Here is a 22,774-nt window from a genome sequence, read left to right on the forward strand (position 1 = left end):
TACAAGAAAAGCTATTCGATTTGTCTGACTCCATATATCCCATGACCCTATCTAACTCCGCCTCTTTCTTATAAAGCGTGCCAGTTGTAGAAAGTATACGGAATGATACAAAACATTGTGGTACAATATGTTTCAAAAAATCATTCATCTTTATGGCTAACAACACTTGTAATGGTCACATTAAACTAGACAAATCTCCTAACCAATAAGGGTCCATTTGGTCATGCTTGTTTTTTTAAAAAAAAATTAAAATATTAATCAAATATATTTCAGTTACATTCATTAATTCGAATAATTTTGATGGTATTGAGATTGAGATTTCTTTGAAATATTAATCTAAGATTGATTTGAAATACAAATATTATATCGTATCTTTAAGTTACCTAAGCACAACTTATATCAGAATCAATAATTCGTATTCGTTTTTACATATTTATGCATCACCACTTAACTAGCAAAGTAGTGCTTGAATTATAGTAATTAATGCAAGTGTTTGAATGAAAATATATATATATTTCAATAGTTAACTATATATCACGTTTGATGATAGATAGTAGTGATTGATGATTGTATTAGTGGTTGGTTGAAAATGATATTGATTGTTCATTGTAGTGACCGACAATAGTGTTGATTATACTTGATAACAATTAACAATAATTAACTTTGAAAATAAATGATATATCGGTGGATTGTCTTCTTTGTAAAACTTCTTTGAATAGACATTTTAATTATATTGAGATTTTATTGAACTTTTAAATATATAAATATCTTAATATAACGAATATCTTAATTAATACTATGAAAATATTATTGTAGATCTATAAATTTGAATAATTAAGCTTCATACTTAAAAAAGAAATTGACTAATATAATTAAGATTGTTATAGATGATGTTTTAGATTATAATCAGATCATATATATAAAGAGCTAGAAAATATTCAACAAATACATGCACCTTTTTTCCCACTAGTATAGACATTGGATAACATATATTAAATTTGCAAATTAAAGCAGGAAAAAACCCATAAAATGTTTCAATTACACTAGGATGACAACTATATAATATAAATAAATGGACCCACATATATTGAAATTTGAAGCCTCTTAGAAATTTCATTTGTTCCCTTCTTATCCTACATATTTTAATTATAAATTCCCCTTTTCATTTCTACACATTATTATCTCACAAATTTTACTCAAAAAAATCATTTCGAAAATGTTCAAGATAATTGGAGGAGAAAGAATTAAAGGCATGATAATATTTAAGCTTTTAATCAAGAAGGTCATCAAGATTTATTTTTCGACTCGTTATGATGACGATAAAAATAGCATTAATTTCAAAGAAACGTCGATAGAAGATGAAGAAGTTGTACCATATGATGTGAAGGAAGGACATTTTGCTATTTTTGCTGTCAATACTAAGGAAGAAAGAAAAAGGTTTATTTTAGAATTAAATTGGTTAAAAAATCCAATATTTTTGAGTTTATTAAAGTTGGCTGAAGAAGAATATGGATTTAGACAAAAAGGTGTTTTGGAAATTCCTTGTTCACATGAGGAATTAGACAAGATTATTTTGCAGCTCAAGATTAATTGAGGGTAATTAGTAATTAATAACTTTATTAAGAAATGATTATAGTATATATTTAGTGGTAATGATCTTATAAGTGGAGTTACTATTATGTAAAATTTCTTTATAACTTAATAAAAATATATTCAAACTATACATTATAAAACTTGAAAAATAATTTTGTAAAGTTGCTTCAACTCTACTGTTATATTACTATTTATGAGCTTGGAAATGATGAAAGGTAAAGGTTGGTTAATGAAAGAAGTGGGGAGTACTTAGACAGAACATGTCATACGATAGAAGTTTAGAATTAGGGTACTTAGCAGGTAATTGAGTGTTGTCTATTTTCAATGTTAGTATTGTTACTATTATCCTCCTAATCTCCTATTATCGTATTCTTTGATTTTAGTATTAACCGTTGTTTCATTTGCTTCGGTTATCGTAACTTGTTGTTGCTATTATTCTCTTCTTTATTGTTTTCAACGTGACTTCTTCACTACTGTGTTTGCTTTCCATACTTGATTCTTTACAGGTTTTACTTGAATCGAGACTCTTTCGAAAAATAATCGCTGTAACTCTATAAGCTAAGAGTAAGAATGCGTATACACCACCTTCCCTGATTTCAGTTGTAAAATTATACTAAGGGCCCGTTTGGATGGGCTTAATAAAAGCAGCTTTAAAAAAGTACTTTTGAAAGTGCTGAAACTTATTTTTAAAATAAGCAGTTATGCGTTTGGATAAAAGTGCTGAAGTTGTTATGCCAAACGTGAAAAGGGAAAAATAGAAGAAAGAGATGTTAGGGTTATATGGATAATTTGAATATTGTATAAAAATATTAAGGGAAAAAACATAAAAATATGGTCAACTTAAAACAGCTTATAAGCTAAAAAAAAGCACCCCTACCCCAGCTTTTAACTTTTGGCTTAAAATAAGTTTTTTTTAACTTAAAAATAAGCTGTTTTGAGTATTGTCAAACAGTTAAATAAGTCAAAAACCAGCTTTTAAGTCAGTTTGACCAGCTTTTAAGCTGAGCCAAACAGGCTCTAAGTATGTTGTTATTATTGGTTTTTTAAAAGTGACGAATATTTGGAACATTTGTTTTTAGCAATCACAAAACTAATGTAACAAACCCAATAACAAAGACCAACGCAATTCAAATTCAAATAACTGATAATCTATTCACTAACTCGTAATTGAAATTACAAAGGAATTTAAGAACTGAAAGAGGATTGAAGAACACGTGTAGAAGAAATGAATGAGAAGTAGAACTCAGAGAAAGGGATGAGAGAACTAAGACATTTTTTTTCAACAATTTGCATAAACCCTTCTTAGCCCAAGTACTAGTTGTGTGACATCGCGACGCTGGGCCGAGACTGATTCATAACAACTAAAATGGACCTCAAGAAACACTATCCCCAAGTAGTTTTTCATAGCTAAAAAATCTTTGAAGAGAGACCATAACAGTGTGAAATTTTTCTCTAAAATATGCAATTTCTTCATTGATGGAGCCAATATCACAAGTTCAAATTCCAGAAAATAAATGGTCTATAGCTTCTTTCATCATTTTCCTTTTCTTTAAAATGACAGTAAAAAGAAATACATTGTATAACACTACATTGATCATTCGTCTTATCGACAAATATGTTGTACAGAGATCAATTGAAAAATGGAACAAGCTCTGCAGTGTAACGCGGATATTACTTCACCTCTGAGCAATTATTCGGACCAACTGGTTCTCTCAAGCAGCTTGATATAGCCATAACAGCAGCCTCAATAGACGCGTCTTCACCCTGTTTCACACATCAGATTCATATAAGAGTACTCAAACTTCAAAATCTCTGAAATACAACTCGAGGGAAAAGGAAAAAAGTAAAAAGTTTTACCTTCTCTTTCCAATAAAACATGTTCCCGTATGTCCCTGCCAAACGGCTCCAGAAGCTACGTGGAATATCGAGATCCACTGTAGCTCCAACGTTGAAATTCAGTATGTTTCCTGAATGAACACAGTAAGCACAAGATGATAATTCAACAGCACAGATTTTATCTGGGAAAAAGAGAAGGATTTCAGGCATATTACTTACCAAATGTAGGATCAGCAACAAAAACTATAGTCCTGTCATCCACTTGCCAAAAATCTTTAATAGCTAAGCCTGTGAATATAGCATTGAAACAACACCATTATACTTTTAAAGAAGTTTGGTTAAGTACCGATAGACGAGAGATAAATTAGACACCAATAATAGTATATGTACCAGGCGTATCAGGATAGTTCTGAGCTAAAACTCGCAGCTTAAAACCAGTATCCTTTTCTATATCTGTGATCTCTTGTGCAAGTCTTTTCTCCTGTGAACAAATAATAACCATCATGAGCATTTTTGTTCCTTTCATATGAAATAACAGCTATGTCAGTTCAAGTATACATTAGTGCGCATAGGAAAAGATAAAAGGGCGATATCTTTTTAAACCGCGTAGCTAAAGTCTTTTAGCAGAGAAAAGAAATTAGAGAAAGCAAGGCAAGGAAATATGATGAGCATAAGAACAATAAAAAATGCCTCTCTTATCAAGGGACCATAAATCACACCTGACCATCCGAGAGGAAGCCAGCAACATCAATAACTGAAGTAAACTCCTTCGGTAGCAGTTCCGGCTTGTTCACCCCTACTAATCCCTCAGCAATACCAACTCCTACAATGGTAGGTTTATTTTTCACTCAGCATTATAATCCAAGAAAAGAACAAGTCAAGAAATATCAAAGCACACATTTTCTAAGAAATAGAACATGCATCCCCTACTGATTCAGTGTTATGAAATAACTAAAAATTATTTTAATTAAAAGGAATTATTAAGTTTTAACATTCCAATTGTTAAGATAGTACTTACTTTATAGTTATGAAGTACACGATACCAGAATGAGTTCAAATGCTGTGTCATTCAACATTGTAAATAAAGTGATTATATCTTCACTAATACTATTGAATGTCATTTCAGAAGGTCAACAAGATGTTCCGTTTTGTTGCTAAACTAGAGGATTATTTCCGAAATTCTATCAGAAGCATGTATTTGTCCAATACTCCTCTGGCACGTCGCCATGAAAATTTGTCATCATGTATGGCTTATTCAAAGAGATAACCAAGGCTGGAAAGAGGAGCTCAATATGACAATTTAAGGTCTCAAGTCAGAGTTTTTGGAAAATGGTTTTGTTGGCCAGCAGTTTGCTTTCCCTGTATACATTTGAAAAGTAATATGGTATTGTGTCTTACAGAAGAAAGCAAGTTGTGGAAATCAGAAATTACTTATCGAATGTTAGACGCGGATAATAGAATTGCTTTGACAAGGAAAATTGTGAACATAATCTAGTAGTTTAGACCAGCAGGTTTCTGGCTAGAGAGTTATACAGCTCGAGACAAGGCGGATGAAGCCTTGTGGTATGGGTTCATCTGAACACAGTCAAACTGAGAAGCATAAATTTCTGTTTGGTTCGAGAAATTGATAATGATTATAAGTTGCATTGGCTGCTCACACTTATGGACAACTGAAGCGCTTATACTGCGGCGTCCGGCCGGACTTTGCCTTTTCCTTTTTTAGGAATTACTCATATCCAAAGCAGCTTTTCTCAAGCACCCCACCCCATACAACTAGTTGGACTTTCTGGCCGGTAGACTTTATAGCGGACCTTCCTTGCTGACAGCTAGGGATTTGACATATATAATTGTGCTTGCCTTCCCTTAGGAACTCTACACCCCTATTGGAGCCCATCTTGAGCACACCTAAACTAATTCCACACATACTTTTACCACCAAGGCTTGAACAAATAGGACGGAATCACTTAGTACTTTTGCCTCCATAAGGAATCGAAATTGAAACCAACCCACTTCATTGATTGCTAAACATAGCACAAATAAAGTGTGGTCTTTGATGAGAAAATGCACAAATGGAGTTGAAAATCGAAGGCGCTGAACTATGAGCTAATTTTTACTGCATATCAAACTTATCTATGAGCTCCAGCTTACTCTGAACTCCTCAGAACTCCCTTTTGCAAAAAAATAAAATTCCAATCCGTCTAAAGCTTAAATACTACATAGGGACTGAGAAAAAGAAAAAACAAATTCCTCGCATTCAATTTACAGTTGTAACGATCTTTCGTATGCAAATCAAAGCCAATAAAGTCGAAATTGTAAATTTTAACAACAACCCATTTGCAACAACTATACAAACTACAAAAAGACAATTCATAGAAATACTAAATTTAATTGTTAAGTTACCTGTTAGTGAAAGAGCAAGAGCTAAAGAACCAGAAAGCAAGAAATTCAAAGTCTTTGATGAAAATTTGGATAATTTTGGAAGTGGGTTTTCATTCTTGACTGAAACTCTGGAATGGGAATGTGATGCTCTAATGGCAGAGTGACAAATTTTGCTGAATGTGAGAGATGAAGGAAGATGGAAAAGAGAAGCCATTTTCAGTTCTCTGTGTCTATAGAAATGGGCACGTATCCTCACTCTAGAATAATGTATTCTTAATTTATTTCATTTCAATCTAATTTTAAACATTAAAACTTATAAATATTAAAAATGTTTTATATCGAATATGATTCAACTTTATATTATCGAGAGCTGTCTATAGAAATAAAGGTACAGGTTATATTTTAAAAATATTTCGAAAACACTCTCGCTATCGGCGAAATTAATTTAACAATATTATTGCCACCAATAAAAGATTAGTAACAGATTATATGAGATATCGAAAAAAACTGGCCTCTTCGTTTCCAGGTATCACTCTCATCGCATTTGCAGCAATTACATATCTTCTCTCTTTTGCTCTCAAATTTGTTGCATTTAGGAATTTAATTTACTCCGCTGGCCCGAATCGATGTGTATACCGTGAAATTGAGGGATTTTCAGGTTCGTATTTTGTTTGTTGAATAAGTTTTTGATTTTTTTTTGTGTTTTAGGTTTTTTGTTAGTGGTACTTATGTTGTATAAGTAACCCTAAGATTGAGCTGAAAGTTAAGTTTTTTTTTTTTTAAATTAAGGGAGAATATTGAGTATTGTGGTGGTACAGATATGTGAAAATGTTTAGGTTTGAAGGTTTTCAATGGTGAAGTACATATGTGATCTTAGAGGTGAATCATTGTGGATTTGGATTCTTGTATTGTCATGGATATTGTTGAGTTTGTGAAATTAGCTCTAGAGATTACCTTTATGGCTGCCTTCATTTCCTGATCGGTTTACTTGCATACACACGTTTGCATAGAATGAGAGGGTTATCTGATCCGTAAGCTGCTGATAAAATTGAGTTAGCGAAGACAACAAAGGAAGGGAGAAAAAGATATAGGCTGCAGTTCCTATTGGAGCTAAACTTTATAATGAAATGGACAAAAACCATGTTTTTCTACTGCAATCGAGACAATGAAGGATGATCCTTCTGAAACTGGATATGACATGGAGAAAACACCTTTAATAAGAAGTATGCTGTATGTTTAGAGTGTTGATATGGCAAGAAAGTCTTGTGCGGTTCTTTGGATCTGAGAATTAAGAACAAGAGTTCTCAGAGAGAGCATCAGGGTTCAGGCGGGATGAAGAGAAAAATGACAAGAAGAGGAGAGCAGAGCTGATACTTAGGCAAGCTACGGAAAACCAGCAGGAGTTGACTCATTTGTAAATTTGTTCATGGAATGGCTAGTTTGATGGATTCTTTCATATTCGGTTAGGAAGATCACACTTAACTAGGCTAGATAGAAGTCAGTCAAATATAGTTGTCCTTTGAATGCCACAAGTCTATGATGAAGTCTGATGTAGCGCAAAGCATTTTTGGAGGTTAGTTGTTTAATTCTCCATTTTCTGATCTGTTCCCTTATCTTATCAAACAAATGTAAAGGGAGGAAAAGTATGAACAAAAATGGAAACTATCAAGGATTTCCAACGGAATCATGTATTTTTTTAAGGTGATTGATTGTGATTCTTTTTCTTTTTCATGCAAATTGGAAGTAAAACTGGGGACAAGAATAATTTGTGGACTAAGAATTGATGAAACAATAATTTGAGTACCAAAATTGCAACTTATAATATCTTTACTTCAAAAAAGTTGATGCTTCATTTTACTTATAGCTTAATTTTGGCTTTTTCATGTCAAATGATTAAACTTGTCATTTAAACATGCTGAAGTATGCAGCTTCGAATAGTATAACTGTAATCTGCCAGACTGCCATCCTCTTACCTACCACCCTCGTGATTATCACTGAATACATGTCTCCCCATGAAAATAGAGTCATTTTTTGCTTACGAGATGTGAGTGCAACATTATATGATGCTTATCCTATGATACTGATCCCTGTCATCTGCTCTTCATAAATGCCTATGGTTTGCCTTCCTTCGGCCTGTTCATTCACAGTTTTGATAACCTTGTAACTTGGATTCACGAGTCTACCGCTTGCTACTTCTGTTAAACCAATATAGGAGATTTTTTCCAGTGTCATTATGCCAATCTGATAGGTGCTTAACTTGTATTTAAATTTGACAAGATAATAGCAACTTGATGATCATCTGTGATCTTTTTGGGTTCTACTGTATTCATGAAACTGGAACAAAGTATAGAGGGCAATGAGTTAAACTCTTCCATTCGTTGATCTAAGGTGATGGTATAGTTTGTTTAGTAAGTGGTAAATATTTCCACAAATAAGATATTTCTTAGGACAATTAGCTAGAGCAACATGTGCTGACGAAACTGATTTGCAAAAGGAGATATGAAAAATACTTTTGAGGGAGGTCTGTTTGATATCCAAAAACTTCTTAGAAACAATCAGACAATTGGGAGATGTATGGGTGAACCAAACCAAAAGAGATCAGGTTGAGCGGATCTAAGCATTGCCTAGGTAAGCGTCTTTTAGTAAGAGGATAACTATGAACAGTATAGACCATCCCCATGGACAAGAGCTCCAATTGGTAGAAAATATTACAGCCACTTCTGGTTATCCAACTGGAAGAAGTAAGAATATTAATAAATATAGCGGTAATTTGATTCTTCATTATGCTTTTGTCAGTGCCACTAGTGTCATCAATTTAATTTGCAGAAGAAAACATACTTATGGCATTTCTTGCAAACCTTACAACCTTTGTCATCATTAAATTGTTGAAGTGGCCTTGTCCAGGCTATGTTTTTGGTGCTCTCAAACCTTGTGAAATTTTAATGTCTTGCCTCTTTTGTATTTAAAGTATTAACAGCAATGAATTCTGCAACGTGAATATATTTCTAATGATTTTATTCAACTGATTTCTAGCCCATTCTGTTTGCTCTTAGTTACTGTTGCTGGATATCTAGACTAGCTGGATCATTTGTGATAATCGGGGGTGCTTTTGATGGACTATGAACTCCATCCCATTTTTGCTACAAAAAGATATTTGTAATCACGTTAATTTTTTGCTATTGTTATTCAACATAGCGGTTGTACACTTGTATTATTTACTTCTTTATGGTTAAGAGATGATCTTTTTGTGCAAAACTTCTACCAGCCTTACCTGCCACTGTCTGCTTCTGAATAAATGAGTTATTGGATTTTCTACTGTTCTTTGGACATATCATCTTGCTAATAGATTTCGTTTGAAGGACTTTTCTTATGTTGTTCATAAAACTCGATTCAGCGTCGTTATTGACTGACTGCTTACTTTTATTGATTTCGTTTTTGACACCCTCTGCACTCTATCTCTTTCAGTGCCTTCTAGTTAATGTCACTGTTCTATTTCTATAGAAGTATAGTGACTGGTTTTAGTTGCCTACTTGAGGCAACAATCTACACAGCCTAGAATAGACTAAATTCACTTTATCACCACAACACATGAAGCACCAAGTTTATTACTCAAACCACAATTTAATGACCATTAAAATGCATTTGGTGTGAAGCCAGAAGGGTAGAAAACTGTCTTCCTTTTCTATGGTCTACTGCTAGCTATTTTAAATTTCCTATGAACTTTTGCTTTCAACACGTCTAATGGAAAATTCAGGGTCTTGAAGCCCCATTTCAATTTACAGCTGATATGGTCGAGGATTAAAGTTGCAAATAATAATTTAGGTTCATCCAAGTCTAAAATGGTTTTTGCATTTCGTTTATTTGAAACAATCATGCAACACAAACTTACATACATGCAATGTGCATTGTAGTTCTCAATTTTTTCACTTTTGGGTAGCTCAAACCCTTTTGTACTTGTTTTCACTAGTTTCATTTAGTTGCACACAGTTCTTAACTCCTATGTACTGCAGCATTGTATGGCAATCTCAGCGTAAAAGAAGTCTTTGGATCTCACTGGCTTCACATGGTATGACTATCACGCCTTGCTGGTAATATCCAAATTCTCTTTCTGCTTCTTCTAGTAACTTGATAAATGTAGGATGAGAAAGATAATCTAAAGCCAATGAGAATTTCCTTGGCTCTGCATTCACCCCTAGAGCGAGCACCGAAAAGTGCCCTTTCTTTGTTGAAGTTGTAACTTGAGCTTTCCACTTCTTCCAGTTGCTGATTTTGTGGAGAAACATCTTTTTAGAAAGCTTCATGATCTTCTTGACCTCGGCAAAATAGTCCCCACATATCACTTCTGTTTTTTGGTTTTTCTTGCTCATTCTTGCTAAAATATGTTGAGAAAAGTGCAAGTTTTTGTTTTTCTATTGTGAAAGTTTTAAGTGATATTTCCAAAAGAATTGGAATCTCCTATTTATAGTATCTGACTACCGTGTCCGCCTTTATTTTCTCATTTGACAAGCTATTTTTTGGGTTATCCAACTTGTCCTCCCCACAAAGGGACACAATGGAAATGTCACTGTTGGAGGGGGTCTTTGGGAACATGGATTGCCAGTAACCAATCCTATTTATCCAATTTACATTTTCATTTTGACACTGTTCTCTTCCGTGGATTGTCGAACGAAAATCTAATTGTCTTGTACTTCCTCTGTCCTTTACTTCTATGTTTCCGCTTGTTCTCTTTAGTATAATTCAGAAACTCTTGAAAGCCAATTCGTACACGATTCTAAATTCTAATCCGATGCATAATTTGAATTCATGACATGCACTTAACTCCCTTACTATTGAACCAAAAACCCCATTCTCTAATTCATACCCCACCCCCATTGTATGGTACCATATAGTGTGTATTGGAAACAACCTCTCTATACATACACAATACTCTCCGCATAGATTTACACTGCATATATTGTTGTTATTATTGGTACCATACAGTGTGTATACACAAATGTGGTTAGGGTTGACACCATAGAAAGTTGGGAAGGAGAAAAGGACTGTTCACCATAGATGTATATTTATTGGGTAGTAAAGAATTTGAATGGTAAGAATACAAGAAACGAAGCATTTACAGGTTCAGGTACATAAATAATCAGCTTGGTACAATGTACTTTGGATAGATATTAATATTCATGCTAAGTTGCCATGATAGTAACGTTTTTGCTATCTTCCCAGCTGGCCCCTTGTCCCCAGCCTCTTATGCTTTCTTCAATTCACTCCACTACGTGGACTAATATGAACTACAGTTCAGTTCAACAGTTGTCTACCTCAGAATTCTTTTTTTCTTCACAAAATGCAATCAATTCTTTCGACCAACACAGCTATTGCACTGTTGTTAACTGTACTCTGGTTTCTTTCTATCACTATCTCAGCAGTTCTTCTTTCATATTCCCACGCGGCATCCAGAAAACTGGTCGAAAATGTTGCTCAAGTACATGTATCCAGCTCGACATGAGTTCAAGCTCTTGATTAAGACAATATACTATGAGACTTTGTCTTGTATTTTGTTGGTTAGATCATCCATAACTCGGGTAAATAAGTAGTGTTTCGAAGCTGATCCTTGGTGTAAATCCATTATTATGGTAATGACGATTCTTTCATACATCTCCAGTATATCATTTATAGGTAGAGGACAAAGGTTCTCTGTTGTGGTTAAAGAACATAAGATGCATTCCCATTTCATCTTTGTATTCTAATTAAGATGATGGGATGCTCCTAAAATGCCAACATGCACCGTAATATTTTCGAAGAGTCTGAGCAACACAGGCCTCTACAAATTCACGAATTGTTTCTTTTGTTTAAGCAATGACTCTTATCCATAAAGCTTTTTTACTTGATTTACATCTCGCACAAGAATATGCGCTGGATTGAGGAGTAACATTTTTTTCTCGAGTCCGAGAATGTGGTTTTGTTATTATTAATGAAGAGTGTTCTAGAATCATGAGATTTCAAATTCAAACACCAATGAAACAACAGATGGGGGCACTAAAATATGTCACGCAATAACGCTTCGTCCGATAATTTCATCACTTTTCGCTTTGAGGTTGCCTGTTCGAAACTTGCCACTCCTAGGTATATGCCGGTCACATTAAGTGTAATTTGTTTTAGATATAATGTATCTAAACGGGGTTTGTATGTATATTTGATACACTAGCTCTCTCGCTTGTTTCTCTGTCTCTCTTGCTCGCCTCTACCGAATATATCTAAGCTTTACAAATTGTATGAATTTTTATAACTAAAATCAATTTCATGTGTATATATATCTTGCTCGCCTCTCTAAGTATCTGTATTTCACAATATATCAAAGTGTTACTAATTGTATGTATCTATGTATCCAAAATCAATTTTGTCTGTGATATCGATTTTATCCTGCAAATATCAATTTTATCAGTGTATTTGATATCAAACATTTAGTATAGGCTATAGCCTTGGATAGTATATCCTTGTAATTAAGAATTAATTCAAAACGGGCACATATATATCGAATGTATCTCTGATCAGATACAATAATAGAAATGAAATGATGTATACACTGTAATTTTATAATATGTTATGAACAAAATAAAATTGAAGGTGGCTAATAAACTAGGGAAAATTATATATAATAGCAAACTAATAACCTAAATTAAATGGAATAGCTAGGGTTTGATTTAATTGTGCTCCATAGCAAACATTGGCTAAAATTTGCCAACGTCTCTCTCCCAAAAATCTTGCTCGCCTCTCTCGCTTTATACTCAGAAGTGTATAATTTTGTTTCTGTTTTGTATAAAGCGAAAGAAATTTGTATATACACATGCAAAAATGTATATCTTCGTATTATACACTTAATTATACAATTTACAAACATTTAACTTCAAATATTGCAGAGAAAAAGGCCAACGAATTATACAATTGCGAATTATACAATTGCAGTGAAATACAATTTTCTCTAGCTTTATACAACAGAAGTGTATATATTGTGTTTTTGTTTTTGTATAAAGCGAGAAAAACATATATCTTCTTGCTATACACTTATAATTATGCAATATACATACATTTTAATTCGATTCAACTGTATGCAAAACAAATTATACAATTGCAGCGAAATAGGTCAGCGAATTATACAATTGTATATGTATAACAAATTATACAGATTTATGTTTGGTATGGAGCGCAATTATGCAAAGTTTGTTATAGCATACAAATATGAATTTTTTGTTTGCTATATGTGAAAGTTTATGTTCACATCTTAAAGGTATATATGTATGGAATTTCAATTTTTCCAGAAAAGAATGTAAAAAAAAAAGATATAAAAAAAATACAATTTTCAACATGGCGCTGATGTAGTGTTGATGTGGTAGTAAGCATAATACATCGCATATTATGAGAGTGGTGTTGCACATAACAAGGTAATATTAAATTCACTTTTAAATAGTAAAAATATGTAATATATCGTCATGATAATTAAACCTATAATAGGTAGATGCTTTAAAAAAAAAAAAAGACACATATGAAAGTCATACATATTGTTCCAGTTTTTGTGTAAAAAATATTTTGTGAGATTTCTCCATAAATAATTAGTATTTCTTTTTTATTTATAAGTGATAGATTAACTTTAGGTAAGGTGTTGTTGTTGTTTGTTTATTCTGATAGAAATTAACTGAAAAAATATCTATTTATGATTGCTAGTATTGTTATATTCCAAGTCCTTTTGTTTTTCCAAACTAACCTGCAAATAGTCGGTTTGTGTTATTGATTTGTTTTATCGGTTTTTAATTATAAAAATAAATATTTGAATTGAATAAATTATTATTAAATACAAGTGCAACACAAATTAGGACAATAATATGAATTGAAGACTAAAAAGTAAAAATAATAACTAATAGTTAAAATTACAATCGAATTGATAACCCTATAATTTATTTTATAAAATCATTAAATACCCATTCATCAAATAATCATAAACTAATAATATTTTTTTAATTTAATTTATTGATCAGTTTAAATTTTACGCATACTCTAAAAGTTCACATTATAATTCATATTAGAATAGGAAAAGTACAATAAAGGAATTTTTTTATTATTTATTTTAAAAGAAAAGTAAAATAAAAAGTGTTTACTTCCTATTTAAACAATGAAAAGGAAAATTATATACTCTATAGTCTATTAAAAACAAATATTTATAAAATAAAAATAAATAAAAAAACAGATTTCTTTGATAACAAGAAATAGCGATATTCCTCTTTATATAACTCTTCGTTTTCCCAATTCGCTGTAACTTCGGCCGATTTTTTCTCTCTTATAAATATTACGCAAACAAATCAAAACTCTTCAATTTCTGCAAAATCATGACTAACAAAGCTGAATCTTCCGATTCGTAAGTACCCTTTTTCCAGATCTTTACGATTTGTTAGATTTTCGATTTTTTTTTTTGGTATTTTGTGAAAAAAAAATGTGTTTTTGTGTGTATGCAGTAAAGGGACAAAGAGGGATTTTAGTACAGCGATTTTGGAGAGGAAGAAGTCGCCGAATCGACTTGTGGTGGATGAAGCAACCAATGATGATAACTCTGTTGTTGCTATTCATCCTGATACTATGGAGAAGCTTCAGCTTTTTCGTGGTGACACTATATTGATCAAGGTTTGATTTGTTTTTTTTATATTTAGTTGAGTTTATTGTGATTAGCTGTGCAAGTTTTGAACTTTGGTTGTTTTGTGGATTTATGGGTTGATTATTGAATGAGGGGTTTGATGGGTTTTTAGTTCTTTGTATTATGGTTTTTGGTAATGGTGGTTAGTGTGAGCGTTTTGGAGTTTGATTGGTAAGCTGAGTTTGGGTTTTTGGATTCAGGAAGTTTGGTCAAGGTCTGATTTTTACCCATGATATTGGTAAAGTTTGCTTTGAGGTTGCTGTGTTTTAGCTGAGCAGGTAGAGTATTGAGCTTTGGTAGTTTATGGCTGACCGAATATGTAAAGGGATTTGATATGTCTTTGTATTATGGTTCTCGATAATGGTGGTTAGTGTGAGGGTTCTGGAGTTTGATGGAAATCTGAATTTTGGTTTGGAATCAGAAATCTTGGTCAAGGATCTGATTTTTACTCATGATTTTGGTAAATTTTACTTGAGTTCTGTGTTTACCTGTGCAAGTAGTAAACTGTGGACCATAGGACATCACCTTCCTCAATGCAATTGAAAGCTAGGAACCCGGAAGCAATGAAAGCATGCCTTAGTTCTTAGTTCTGTGTGTTTATGGATGACCGATTATGTAAGGGGTTTGATGGGTTTTTAGTTCTTTGAACTATGGTTTTCGATTTAATGTGTGGGATTTTGGATTGGGATTCTTTTAATTTGCTTGGATATCTGAATTGGGGTTCTGGCTTTCTGAAATCTTGATGGTCTCTGATATTTACCCATGATTTTGTTAAAATTTACTTGAGTTGGCTGTTTTTAGATATGCATATAGTATTAAGGTTTGGTAGTTCTGTGTGCTTATGGCTCATCAATTATATGAGGGGTTTTATAGGTTTTTAGTTCTTTGTATTGTGGTTTTCAATAATGGTGGCTAGTGTGAGGGTTATGGAATTCAATTTTTTGGAATTTGGGTTTCTAATAATCTTGATCAAGATCTGATTTTTACCCATGATTTTGTTTAAGCTTCTTCAATTTTCTGGTTTTTGCTGTGGAACTTCTATACTTTGGTAGCTTTTCTGGGTTAAATTTCACACATGATAATGAGGGTTTGATTGGTTAGAGTCTTATAACTATTGAGGAAGATAGTAATGATTGATGTGTATAGAGTTCATGGTTAAATTTGGTATTGGTATTTTAGAGCTGTCTTTACCTCTATGACTGTGCTTGTTTTTGCTCCGAGTCATTTTCACGATGAAGTGTTGAAACTTCTAAGACTATGGATTAAGTTTTGCTGAGAGAAGCTTAGATATTGGCTCTTTTCTCCTAAAGAATCTAGCTTTGTTCTGTTTGTGTTTATTTCTTTTATTTTTGAAGAGGTTATAGTGCATGCTGACATTTTTAGTTTGTGTTTGTTCCCATTCCTTTTTTGTTTCTTCCATCATGTTCTGTGACCAATAGGTTTGGTTAAGCTCTCATGATCGCAGTTCTGTTTTGCTACTTGAGAATATACAGGTTGCTCTGTAATACCACTATATTATGGTGATACAAGAAGGGCATGATAGTAGTTGGATGCTGGATATGAATAATATGATTAAGGGGGGATGATCTTATGGTTAGGTACGATTTAATGTCTAAAACTTTGTTTTTCCTTACAGGGTAAGAAGAGAAAAGATACAATCTGCATCGCCCTTGCTGATGACACCTGTGACGTGCCAAAGATTAGGATGAACAAGGTTGTCAGAAATAACCTGAGGGTTCGACTTGGTGATGTTGTCTCTGTGCATCAGTGTCCTGATGTCAAATATGGCAAACGCGTACACATTCTTCCCATTGATGACACCATTGAAGGAGTCACTGGGAACCTTTTTGATGCTTACTTGAAGCGTAAGTATTTTGTGTTTTGAAATATCTTCTGTCTGCTAGCTTGCCACTGCTACTATTAATTTGGATATTTGATTTTGGTGTATGCATGCAATAAATAGGCTGGACTTAGGTTACAGTATACACCTAAGAGTGCAATGAATATGATCTCCAGTTAATTATAATCAGCATTCATGTTTCTTGTTGAAGTAATGTATTCACATCCTAGTTGTGTATACAAATGCTGATATGATCTTGTGTCCTTATTTTATTTATCTGCAGCCTATTTTCTTGAAGCATACAGACCAGTTAGGAAGGGTGATCTTTTTCTGGTAAGGGGAGGCATGAGAAGTGTTGAGTTCAAGGTTATCGAGACTGATCCCGCTGAATACTGTGTTGTTGCCCCTGATACTGAAATATTTTGTGAGGGTGAACCTGTGATTAGGGAAGATGAGAATAGACTAGATGAGGTTGGTTATGACGATGTTGGTGGTGTGCGTAAACAAATGGCTCAGATAAGGGAGCTTGTTGAGCTGCCACTAAGGCACCCACAACTCTTCAAATCTATTGGTGTCAAGCCTCCCAAAGGAATTTTGTTGTATGGACCTCCTGGATCAGGAAAGACTTTAATAGCCCGAGCTGTTGCAAATGAGACTGGTGCGTTCTTTTTCTGCATTAATGGTCCAGAGATCATGTCTAAGTTGGCGGGAGAAAGTGAAAGTAATCTCAGAAAAGCATTTGAAGAAGCTGAGAAGAATGCACCATCAATTATTTTCATCGACGAAATTGATTCAATTGCTCCTAAACGTGAGAAGACAAATGGAGAGGTGGAGCGGAGGATTGTCTCCCAGCTTTTGACACTTATGGATGGACTTAAGTCACGTGCCCATGTAATTGTTATGGGTGCCACTAATCGCCCCAATAGCATTGACCCTGCCTTAAGAAGGTTTGGTAGATTTGACAGGGAAATAGACATTGGTGTTCCGGATGAAGTGGGGCGTCTTGAGGTGCTTCGTATCCATACAAAGAACATGAAGCTTGCTGAAGAAGTAATTTTTCATTTTCAACTTTTTACTGTTCTCAAATCTTCTTCCATCAAGACTTGCATTTTATTAACGTTGGGATCTTTCATTGCAGGTTGATTTAGAAAGAATTTGCAAAGACACTCATGGTTATGTTGGAGCCGATTTAGCAGCTTTGTGTACCGAGGCTGCACTTCAATGCATCAGAGAGAAGATGGACGTGATAGATTTGGAGGATGAGACCATTGATGCAGAGATTCTTAACTCAATGGCTGTGACAAATGAGCACTTCCAAACTGCTCTTGGGACGAGCAATCCTTCTGCCTTGCGTGAAACCGTAAGTCTGATTTTCTCTTATTTTCTATTTATGACACCTACTAAATCTCATTTGATTTTAATTATGCAACTTTTGTCTGAGCAGGTTGTTGAAGTTCCCAATGTTTCATGGGAGGATATTGGAGGACTTGAGAATGTCAAGCGTGAGCTCCAAGAGGTATGTTTAGGGTCCTAATGAAATGACCATTTTAATTTATTTTTAATCTGCTGTTCTTTTCACATTAATTGTTTTTATTTTCAATCAACTTGTTGCGCAGACTGTTCAATATCCAGTGGAGCATCCTGAGAAATTTGAGAAGTTTGGTATGTCTCCCTCGAAGGGAGTCCTTTTCTATGGCCCACCTGGATGTGGTAAAACTTTGCTCGCAAAGGCCATTGCAAATGAATGCCAGGCTAACTTCATCAGTATCAAGGGTCCAGAGCTGCTTACCATGTGGTTTGGAGAGAGTGAAGCCAACGTTAGAGAAATATTTGACAAGGCCCGCCAATCTGCTCCGTGTGTCCTGTTTTTTGATGAACTAGACTCAATCGCCACACAGGTTTGTTACCTTGTTCTTAACCAGTAATCTATGGCTTCTTTTTGTTATTTGTCCTTCTTACTGATTGATCTTAAATTTTTCAGAGAGGAAGTAGTTCGGGAGACGCTGGGGGAGCTGCTGACAGAGTTCTGAATCAACTCCTCACTGAAATGGATGGCATGAACGCTAAGAAAACTGTGTTCATTATTGGTGCAACCAATAGGCCAGACATTATTGATCCTGCACTTTTGCGTCCTGGTCGTCTTGACCAATTGATTTATATTCCTCTCCCTGATGAAGATTCTCGTCACCAAATTTTCAAGGCATGCCTAAGGAAATCACCTCTTTCTAAGGATATCGATCTAAGAGCTCTTGCAAAGTATACACAGGGCTTTAGTGGAGCTGACATTACAGAGATCTGTCAACGTGCTTGCAAATACGCCATCAGAGAAAACATTGAGAAAGTAAGTTCCTGTGCTCCTCTAGTCCGTTGGTAACTATTAGTCTAGCATCCGCTTGTTACATAAAAACTAACATGGACACACGTGTTCGTTTGCAGGATATCGAGAGGGAGAAAAGGAGAAGTGAGAATCCTGAAGCCATGGAGGAAGACGTTGAAGACGAGGTACCTGAGATCAAGGCTGCTCACTTTGAGGAATCAATGAAGTACGCCAGGAGGAGTGTCAGTGACGCTGATATCCGCAAGTACCAAGCTTTCGCTCAGACGTTGCAACAGTCCAGAGGATTCGGTTCTGAATTCCGATTTTCGGAGACGAGCACTGCAGGGACCACTGGGACTGCTGCTGACCCCTTTGCAACTTCAGCTGGTGGAGCAGATGAAGATGACCTGTATAGTTAAGGTTGTCCCAAGTTTTTACTTTCATATTTTACATACATTTGAAACTCTGTATTAATTCAGTTTAAAAACTTGTGAGTAGCAAATTGAAATCTCTCCTTTGCTGCTCTCAGTTCATAATTTTATGTTTTGGATCTTTTTGCTCAGTTTAATTTATATTTGGATCTTCCATTATATTTCTTTATTTTCTTAATATGTGACTTTGGTGCCAAACAACATGTTTTTTTGAATTAGGAAACACTATTTTTTAGCACTGAATTAGTAGACTACGTTAGTCTAATATTTAAGAACTGAACTATTGGTGCCAAACAACGTAGCTACTAAACTATTGATTGTGTTTCGACTTCTCTCAAGGAAATTTTGCACTTGCTATAATTTTGTTAAAAGGTTTTAAATCTTTAATGTTAAGAATAAAATTAGATATAAAATATAACACTATTGTATTGAAAAAGCAATATAATAAAATTGTCATTTTATTTAGGCATAATACATATATTGGATCTTAAACTTAGCTTCAAATTTTAACTTTGACCTCCAACTTTCTAATTTTTAAATAAATAAACACACGAGTCATATACAAATTTAAGAGTTACTTGTGCACACTCAAAGTTGAAGGGCATAAATGTGATTCGAAACCAAGTGAAATGGCATAATTATGTATTATTTATTATTCATTAAGAAATATGTTAAATTAATATAAGGGGAAAGGATAAATACACCCTCGAACAATTGTTAATGACATGCAAATACTATACTCACTGTCATTCATTTGGGACATTAGTGCCCCTATGGTCCAAAAATTAGAGCATGTATGTCTTTTATTTTAACGAAAAACTAAATAAGAACACAGAACACATGATATAATCTTATTCGTTGACATGATATTTGATAAATATCATATTACATATGATAGTTTGAAATATATTTATTATTTTTTTCATATAATACTGAACAATTAAAAATGAAAGAAACACATATTAACGAAGAAATTGAAATGATTTGATTGGTTTAGGGGCCCAAAAAAAGTGGACCAAATAAGAAGGGTGCACACGAGTGGCCCTGTTTTGGTGCAGACTGCAGATTCTTGCTGTCCGCTCCTTTCATCCTTCTACAATGCCCACTCAATGTCGGTTGCCTTTTCGAAAATATCTAAGTTTATGATACGTATTATTTTTTATTTAGTAAATTTAAAAAAAAAATTATCATTTAAATTACGATATTAATGAATTCGAAATTATATTATACGTATGAACTTATATTATACCTAAATCTTATATACCACTTCACTCTTAGTATCTTTATTTTTGTTGTGAAATTTGCCTATATTGTCATATGTAAAAGTAGAATACTATCTAAACTAAAAAGATTTCTCGTTTTATCATAATTTCTTATTCTTCTAAAGCATGCATCGTATATCTTGAAATAAATTATGTTTGCTACAAAAACTAATATTTGAGATCGGATAAATTATTTCCTCTGTCTACTTTATATTACAAGTAGATATTCATTTTTATTTGTTTAATTTAATAAATCAAAGAAATAATTTATTGTTTTATACTAATGTTACCTTTATTATTAAGAATTACTAATCATTTACACCATTTAGAATTCCAGATTACTTCAAGAGTAATTAGTTGATATAGTAAAATTATTATTTTGTTATACTATTTTTTAAAGATTTGTGCAAAGTCAAACATAAATAAAACGAAGTGAGTAACTTCTAGCACAATAATTTTGTAGGGAACAATAAACTTTTTTTAAAAAAAAAAATTGGAAACTTAAATTTGCAAAATTAATTGAGTCTTATTTTCCAAACTAACTTGAGAAACTTTCAAACACTCAAATACTAAATGCATCTAAGCTATAGTTATATATACTAATATATATCTTGTGGCAACTTGAACACTTATTTCATCACATATTTAGTTAAGAAATCACAATTAAATTAGCTTCTTCCCAAGAAATTAAACTATGAAGCAAGATGAAACAATATTATTTAAGCACAAAAACTAATCATAAAATCTATAAAACCCCAAAAATCAATATTCAAAACTATAATACTAAAATTCATAAAAAAAAACTTGCAAGCTTATAAAATTCAATGATCATTTCTTTCATGCCAACAAACAAGCATAGCTATGCATCTCCTAAGAATATAAAACTTAGCTTTCTGCTTCTTTGCCAAATCCTTGCACTTCTTCATCAAACCATTTTTTTTCGATATTTTCGCGGTGCAACGATTTGCATTACTACTAATAATAATTTTCTCTTCAATTTCAAATTCTTTTGGTTCCATGGATATGAAATCAAAGAAGAAAAAAGAACATTTATCTATAGTTTGAAGAGGATATAATATAAATGTACATATGGTTTTTACTTTTTAGTAATAAATATGTCACTTCAATATATATATATATATATAGTACTAGATTTGAGTGACTTACACTACGATAAAGGATTTTGAGGTGATTATTTTATGATATTTTATGGCTGTCACAATATTATATTTAACAGTCATGATATGATATGTATATTTATAATCAAAATTTTATATGGTATTGTTTATAAAAACTTTTGCTACTAAATTGTTTTTAGTACATTATATATTTATTATCACTACTAAAATATATTTTTGTTGTTGTTGTAGTGTTTGTGCAAGTTTTGTTTTTTCCTTATTAAATCTTGATTTTGGTGATGTATAATTTATTAATTTTGTAGGAAATTTAAATTTACTCCTTATCGGCTTTTCACACGTTATGGAATGGTTTCTATCGTTTAATACTTTTACTATTAAACATCGTACTCATCCTTTGTTTTTTTTTTCTTAATAACATTCTAAAGTGTGGATATCCATAATATATACTATTGGCCTATTAAATTCTAATTTGTTTTCCTAAAAGTGCTCCATTTGTCTCCTTCTTACTTGACCCCGATTGATTTGACACTTTTATGATACAAGTAAAAAAAAATACAAAAGAGAGGGAGTGTATAAAACTTATGTTTTCGGGCGCGCCGGCTAGGAGCTACTTAATATAAATGAATTTTCACTCTCTCACCATTTCATTTTACGTAACGTATTTGATTGAGCACGAGTTTAAGAAAAACAAAAACATTCATAAGACTTTTGGCTCTTATAAACACATAGACGGGATATATTATTCTTTATGATCATAACAATTACTTTTACAAATGAAAGAACAATAGACGACATATATACCCCTGTTAAATTGTGTCGAATGAAAGAATCCGAACCTGAATGATTTATTTATGACCAGAATGAATGTTAGGTGAAAATTAAATGGAAGTCCAAATCAATTGATGTTAAATCAAATATTTATTTTTCTATTTTTACCTTATAAGATGTCCTAAGAGTTTTCTATATAATAGTTGATTTGACAAAATTGTTCTTTCTTATTTTGTTGTTTTGTTTTTGAAGTCTATGCCACATGATGAATGGTTCCTTTAGATTTTGTTTAATCATATGGAAAAAATACATTTTTAAATCTTTAGAATTGTTTTAAATTTATGCATTTATTTTCCAATTAAAAAAAATATGGAGTTGTTAATATGGCATACGCCATGACAGGCTTATAATTAAAATAATACCAATAAAATAAGATGAAAATAATACATAAGCCAGATGCACTCAAATATCCATACTGAAACTATACGTCGTGATTTTATGAAAATAATTACAATAATAATATACTTAGAGGTGATTT

General features: G+C 32.9%; 2 protein-coding genes and 2 long non-coding RNA genes across 4 annotated transcripts; 3 read left to right on the plus strand and 1 right to left on the minus strand.

Moving 5' to 3' along the window:
- Nucleotides 1–3,038: 3,038 nt before the first annotated feature.
- LOC101245901 (thylakoid lumenal 15.0 kDa protein 2, chloroplastic) lies at nucleotides 3,039–6,108 on the minus strand. The gene is made up of 6 exons (XM_004249436.5): nucleotides 5,830–6,108; nucleotides 4,149–4,252; nucleotides 3,820–3,910; nucleotides 3,649–3,717; nucleotides 3,451–3,560; nucleotides 3,039–3,357 (listed from the first exon to the last, which is right to left on the minus strand). The coding sequence occupies exons 1-6, from the start codon at nucleotides 6,020–6,022 to the stop codon at nucleotides 3,265–3,267; spliced, it is 660 nt and encodes a 219-aa protein (XP_004249484.1). The 5' UTR covers nucleotides 6,023–6,108; the 3' UTR covers nucleotides 3,039–3,264.
- An 87-nt stretch (nucleotides 6,109–6,195) lies between these two features.
- On the plus strand, nucleotides 6,196–7,513 carry LOC101246196 (uncharacterized). The gene is made up of 2 exons (XR_738257.4): nucleotides 6,196–6,466; nucleotides 6,627–7,513. It is a non-coding gene; the product is annotated as an uncharacterized lncRNA (long non-coding RNA).
- A 2,260-nt stretch (nucleotides 7,514–9,773) lies between these two features.
- LOC138339171 (uncharacterized) lies at nucleotides 9,774–11,687 on the plus strand. The gene is made up of 2 exons (XR_011212198.1): nucleotides 9,774–9,896; nucleotides 11,223–11,687. It is a non-coding gene; the product is annotated as an uncharacterized lncRNA (long non-coding RNA).
- A 2,275-nt stretch (nucleotides 11,688–13,962) lies between these two features.
- On the plus strand, nucleotides 13,963–19,226 carry LOC101246391 (cell division cycle protein 48 homolog). The gene is made up of 9 exons (XM_004249437.5): nucleotides 13,963–14,206; nucleotides 14,304–14,469; nucleotides 16,116–16,344; nucleotides 16,603–17,369; nucleotides 17,458–17,679; nucleotides 17,764–17,835; nucleotides 17,936–18,217; nucleotides 18,301–18,660; nucleotides 18,756–19,226. The coding sequence occupies exons 1-9, from the start codon at nucleotides 14,178–14,180 to the stop codon at nucleotides 19,053–19,055; spliced, it is 2,427 nt and encodes an 808-aa protein (XP_004249485.2). The 5' UTR covers nucleotides 13,963–14,177; the 3' UTR covers nucleotides 19,056–19,226.
- Nucleotides 19,227–22,774: the final 3,548 nt, after the last annotated feature.

The sequence above is a fragment of the Solanum lycopersicum genome, chromosome 10 (assembly GCF_036512215.1).
Source record: "Solanum lycopersicum chromosome 10, SLM_r2.1".
Lineage (NCBI taxonomy): Eukaryota > Viridiplantae > Streptophyta > Magnoliopsida > Solanales > Solanaceae > Solanum > Solanum lycopersicum.

What these genes read in the sequence shown, in the direction of transcription:
- LOC101245901 (XM_004249436.5), bottom strand. Translation starts at nt 6,022, where the DNA reads ATGGCTTCTCTTTTCCATCTTCCTTCATCTCTCACATTCAGCAAAATT. An exon ending in TCTTGCTCTTTCACTAACAG is followed by an intron (nt 4,253 to 5,829) that starts GTAACTTAACAA and finishes CTACCATTGTAG; the next exon opens with GAGTTGGTATTGCTGAGGGA. An exon ending in TGTTGCTGATCCTACATTTG is followed by an intron (nt 3,561 to 3,648) that starts GTAAGTAATATG and finishes GTGTTCATTCAG; the next exon opens with GAAACATACTGAATTTCAAC.
- LOC101246391 (XM_004249437.5), top strand. Translation starts at nt 14,178, where the DNA reads ATGACTAACAAAGCTGAATCTTCCGATTC. An exon ending in TCAAGCGTGAGCTCCAAGAG is followed by an intron (nt 17,836 to 17,935) that starts GTATGTTTAGGG and finishes CTTGTTGCGCAG; the next exon opens with ACTGTTCAATATCCAGTGGA. An exon ending in TAGACTCAATCGCCACACAG is followed by an intron (nt 18,218 to 18,300) that starts GTTTGTTACCTT and finishes TAAATTTTTCAG; the next exon opens with AGAGGAAGTAGTTCGGGAGA.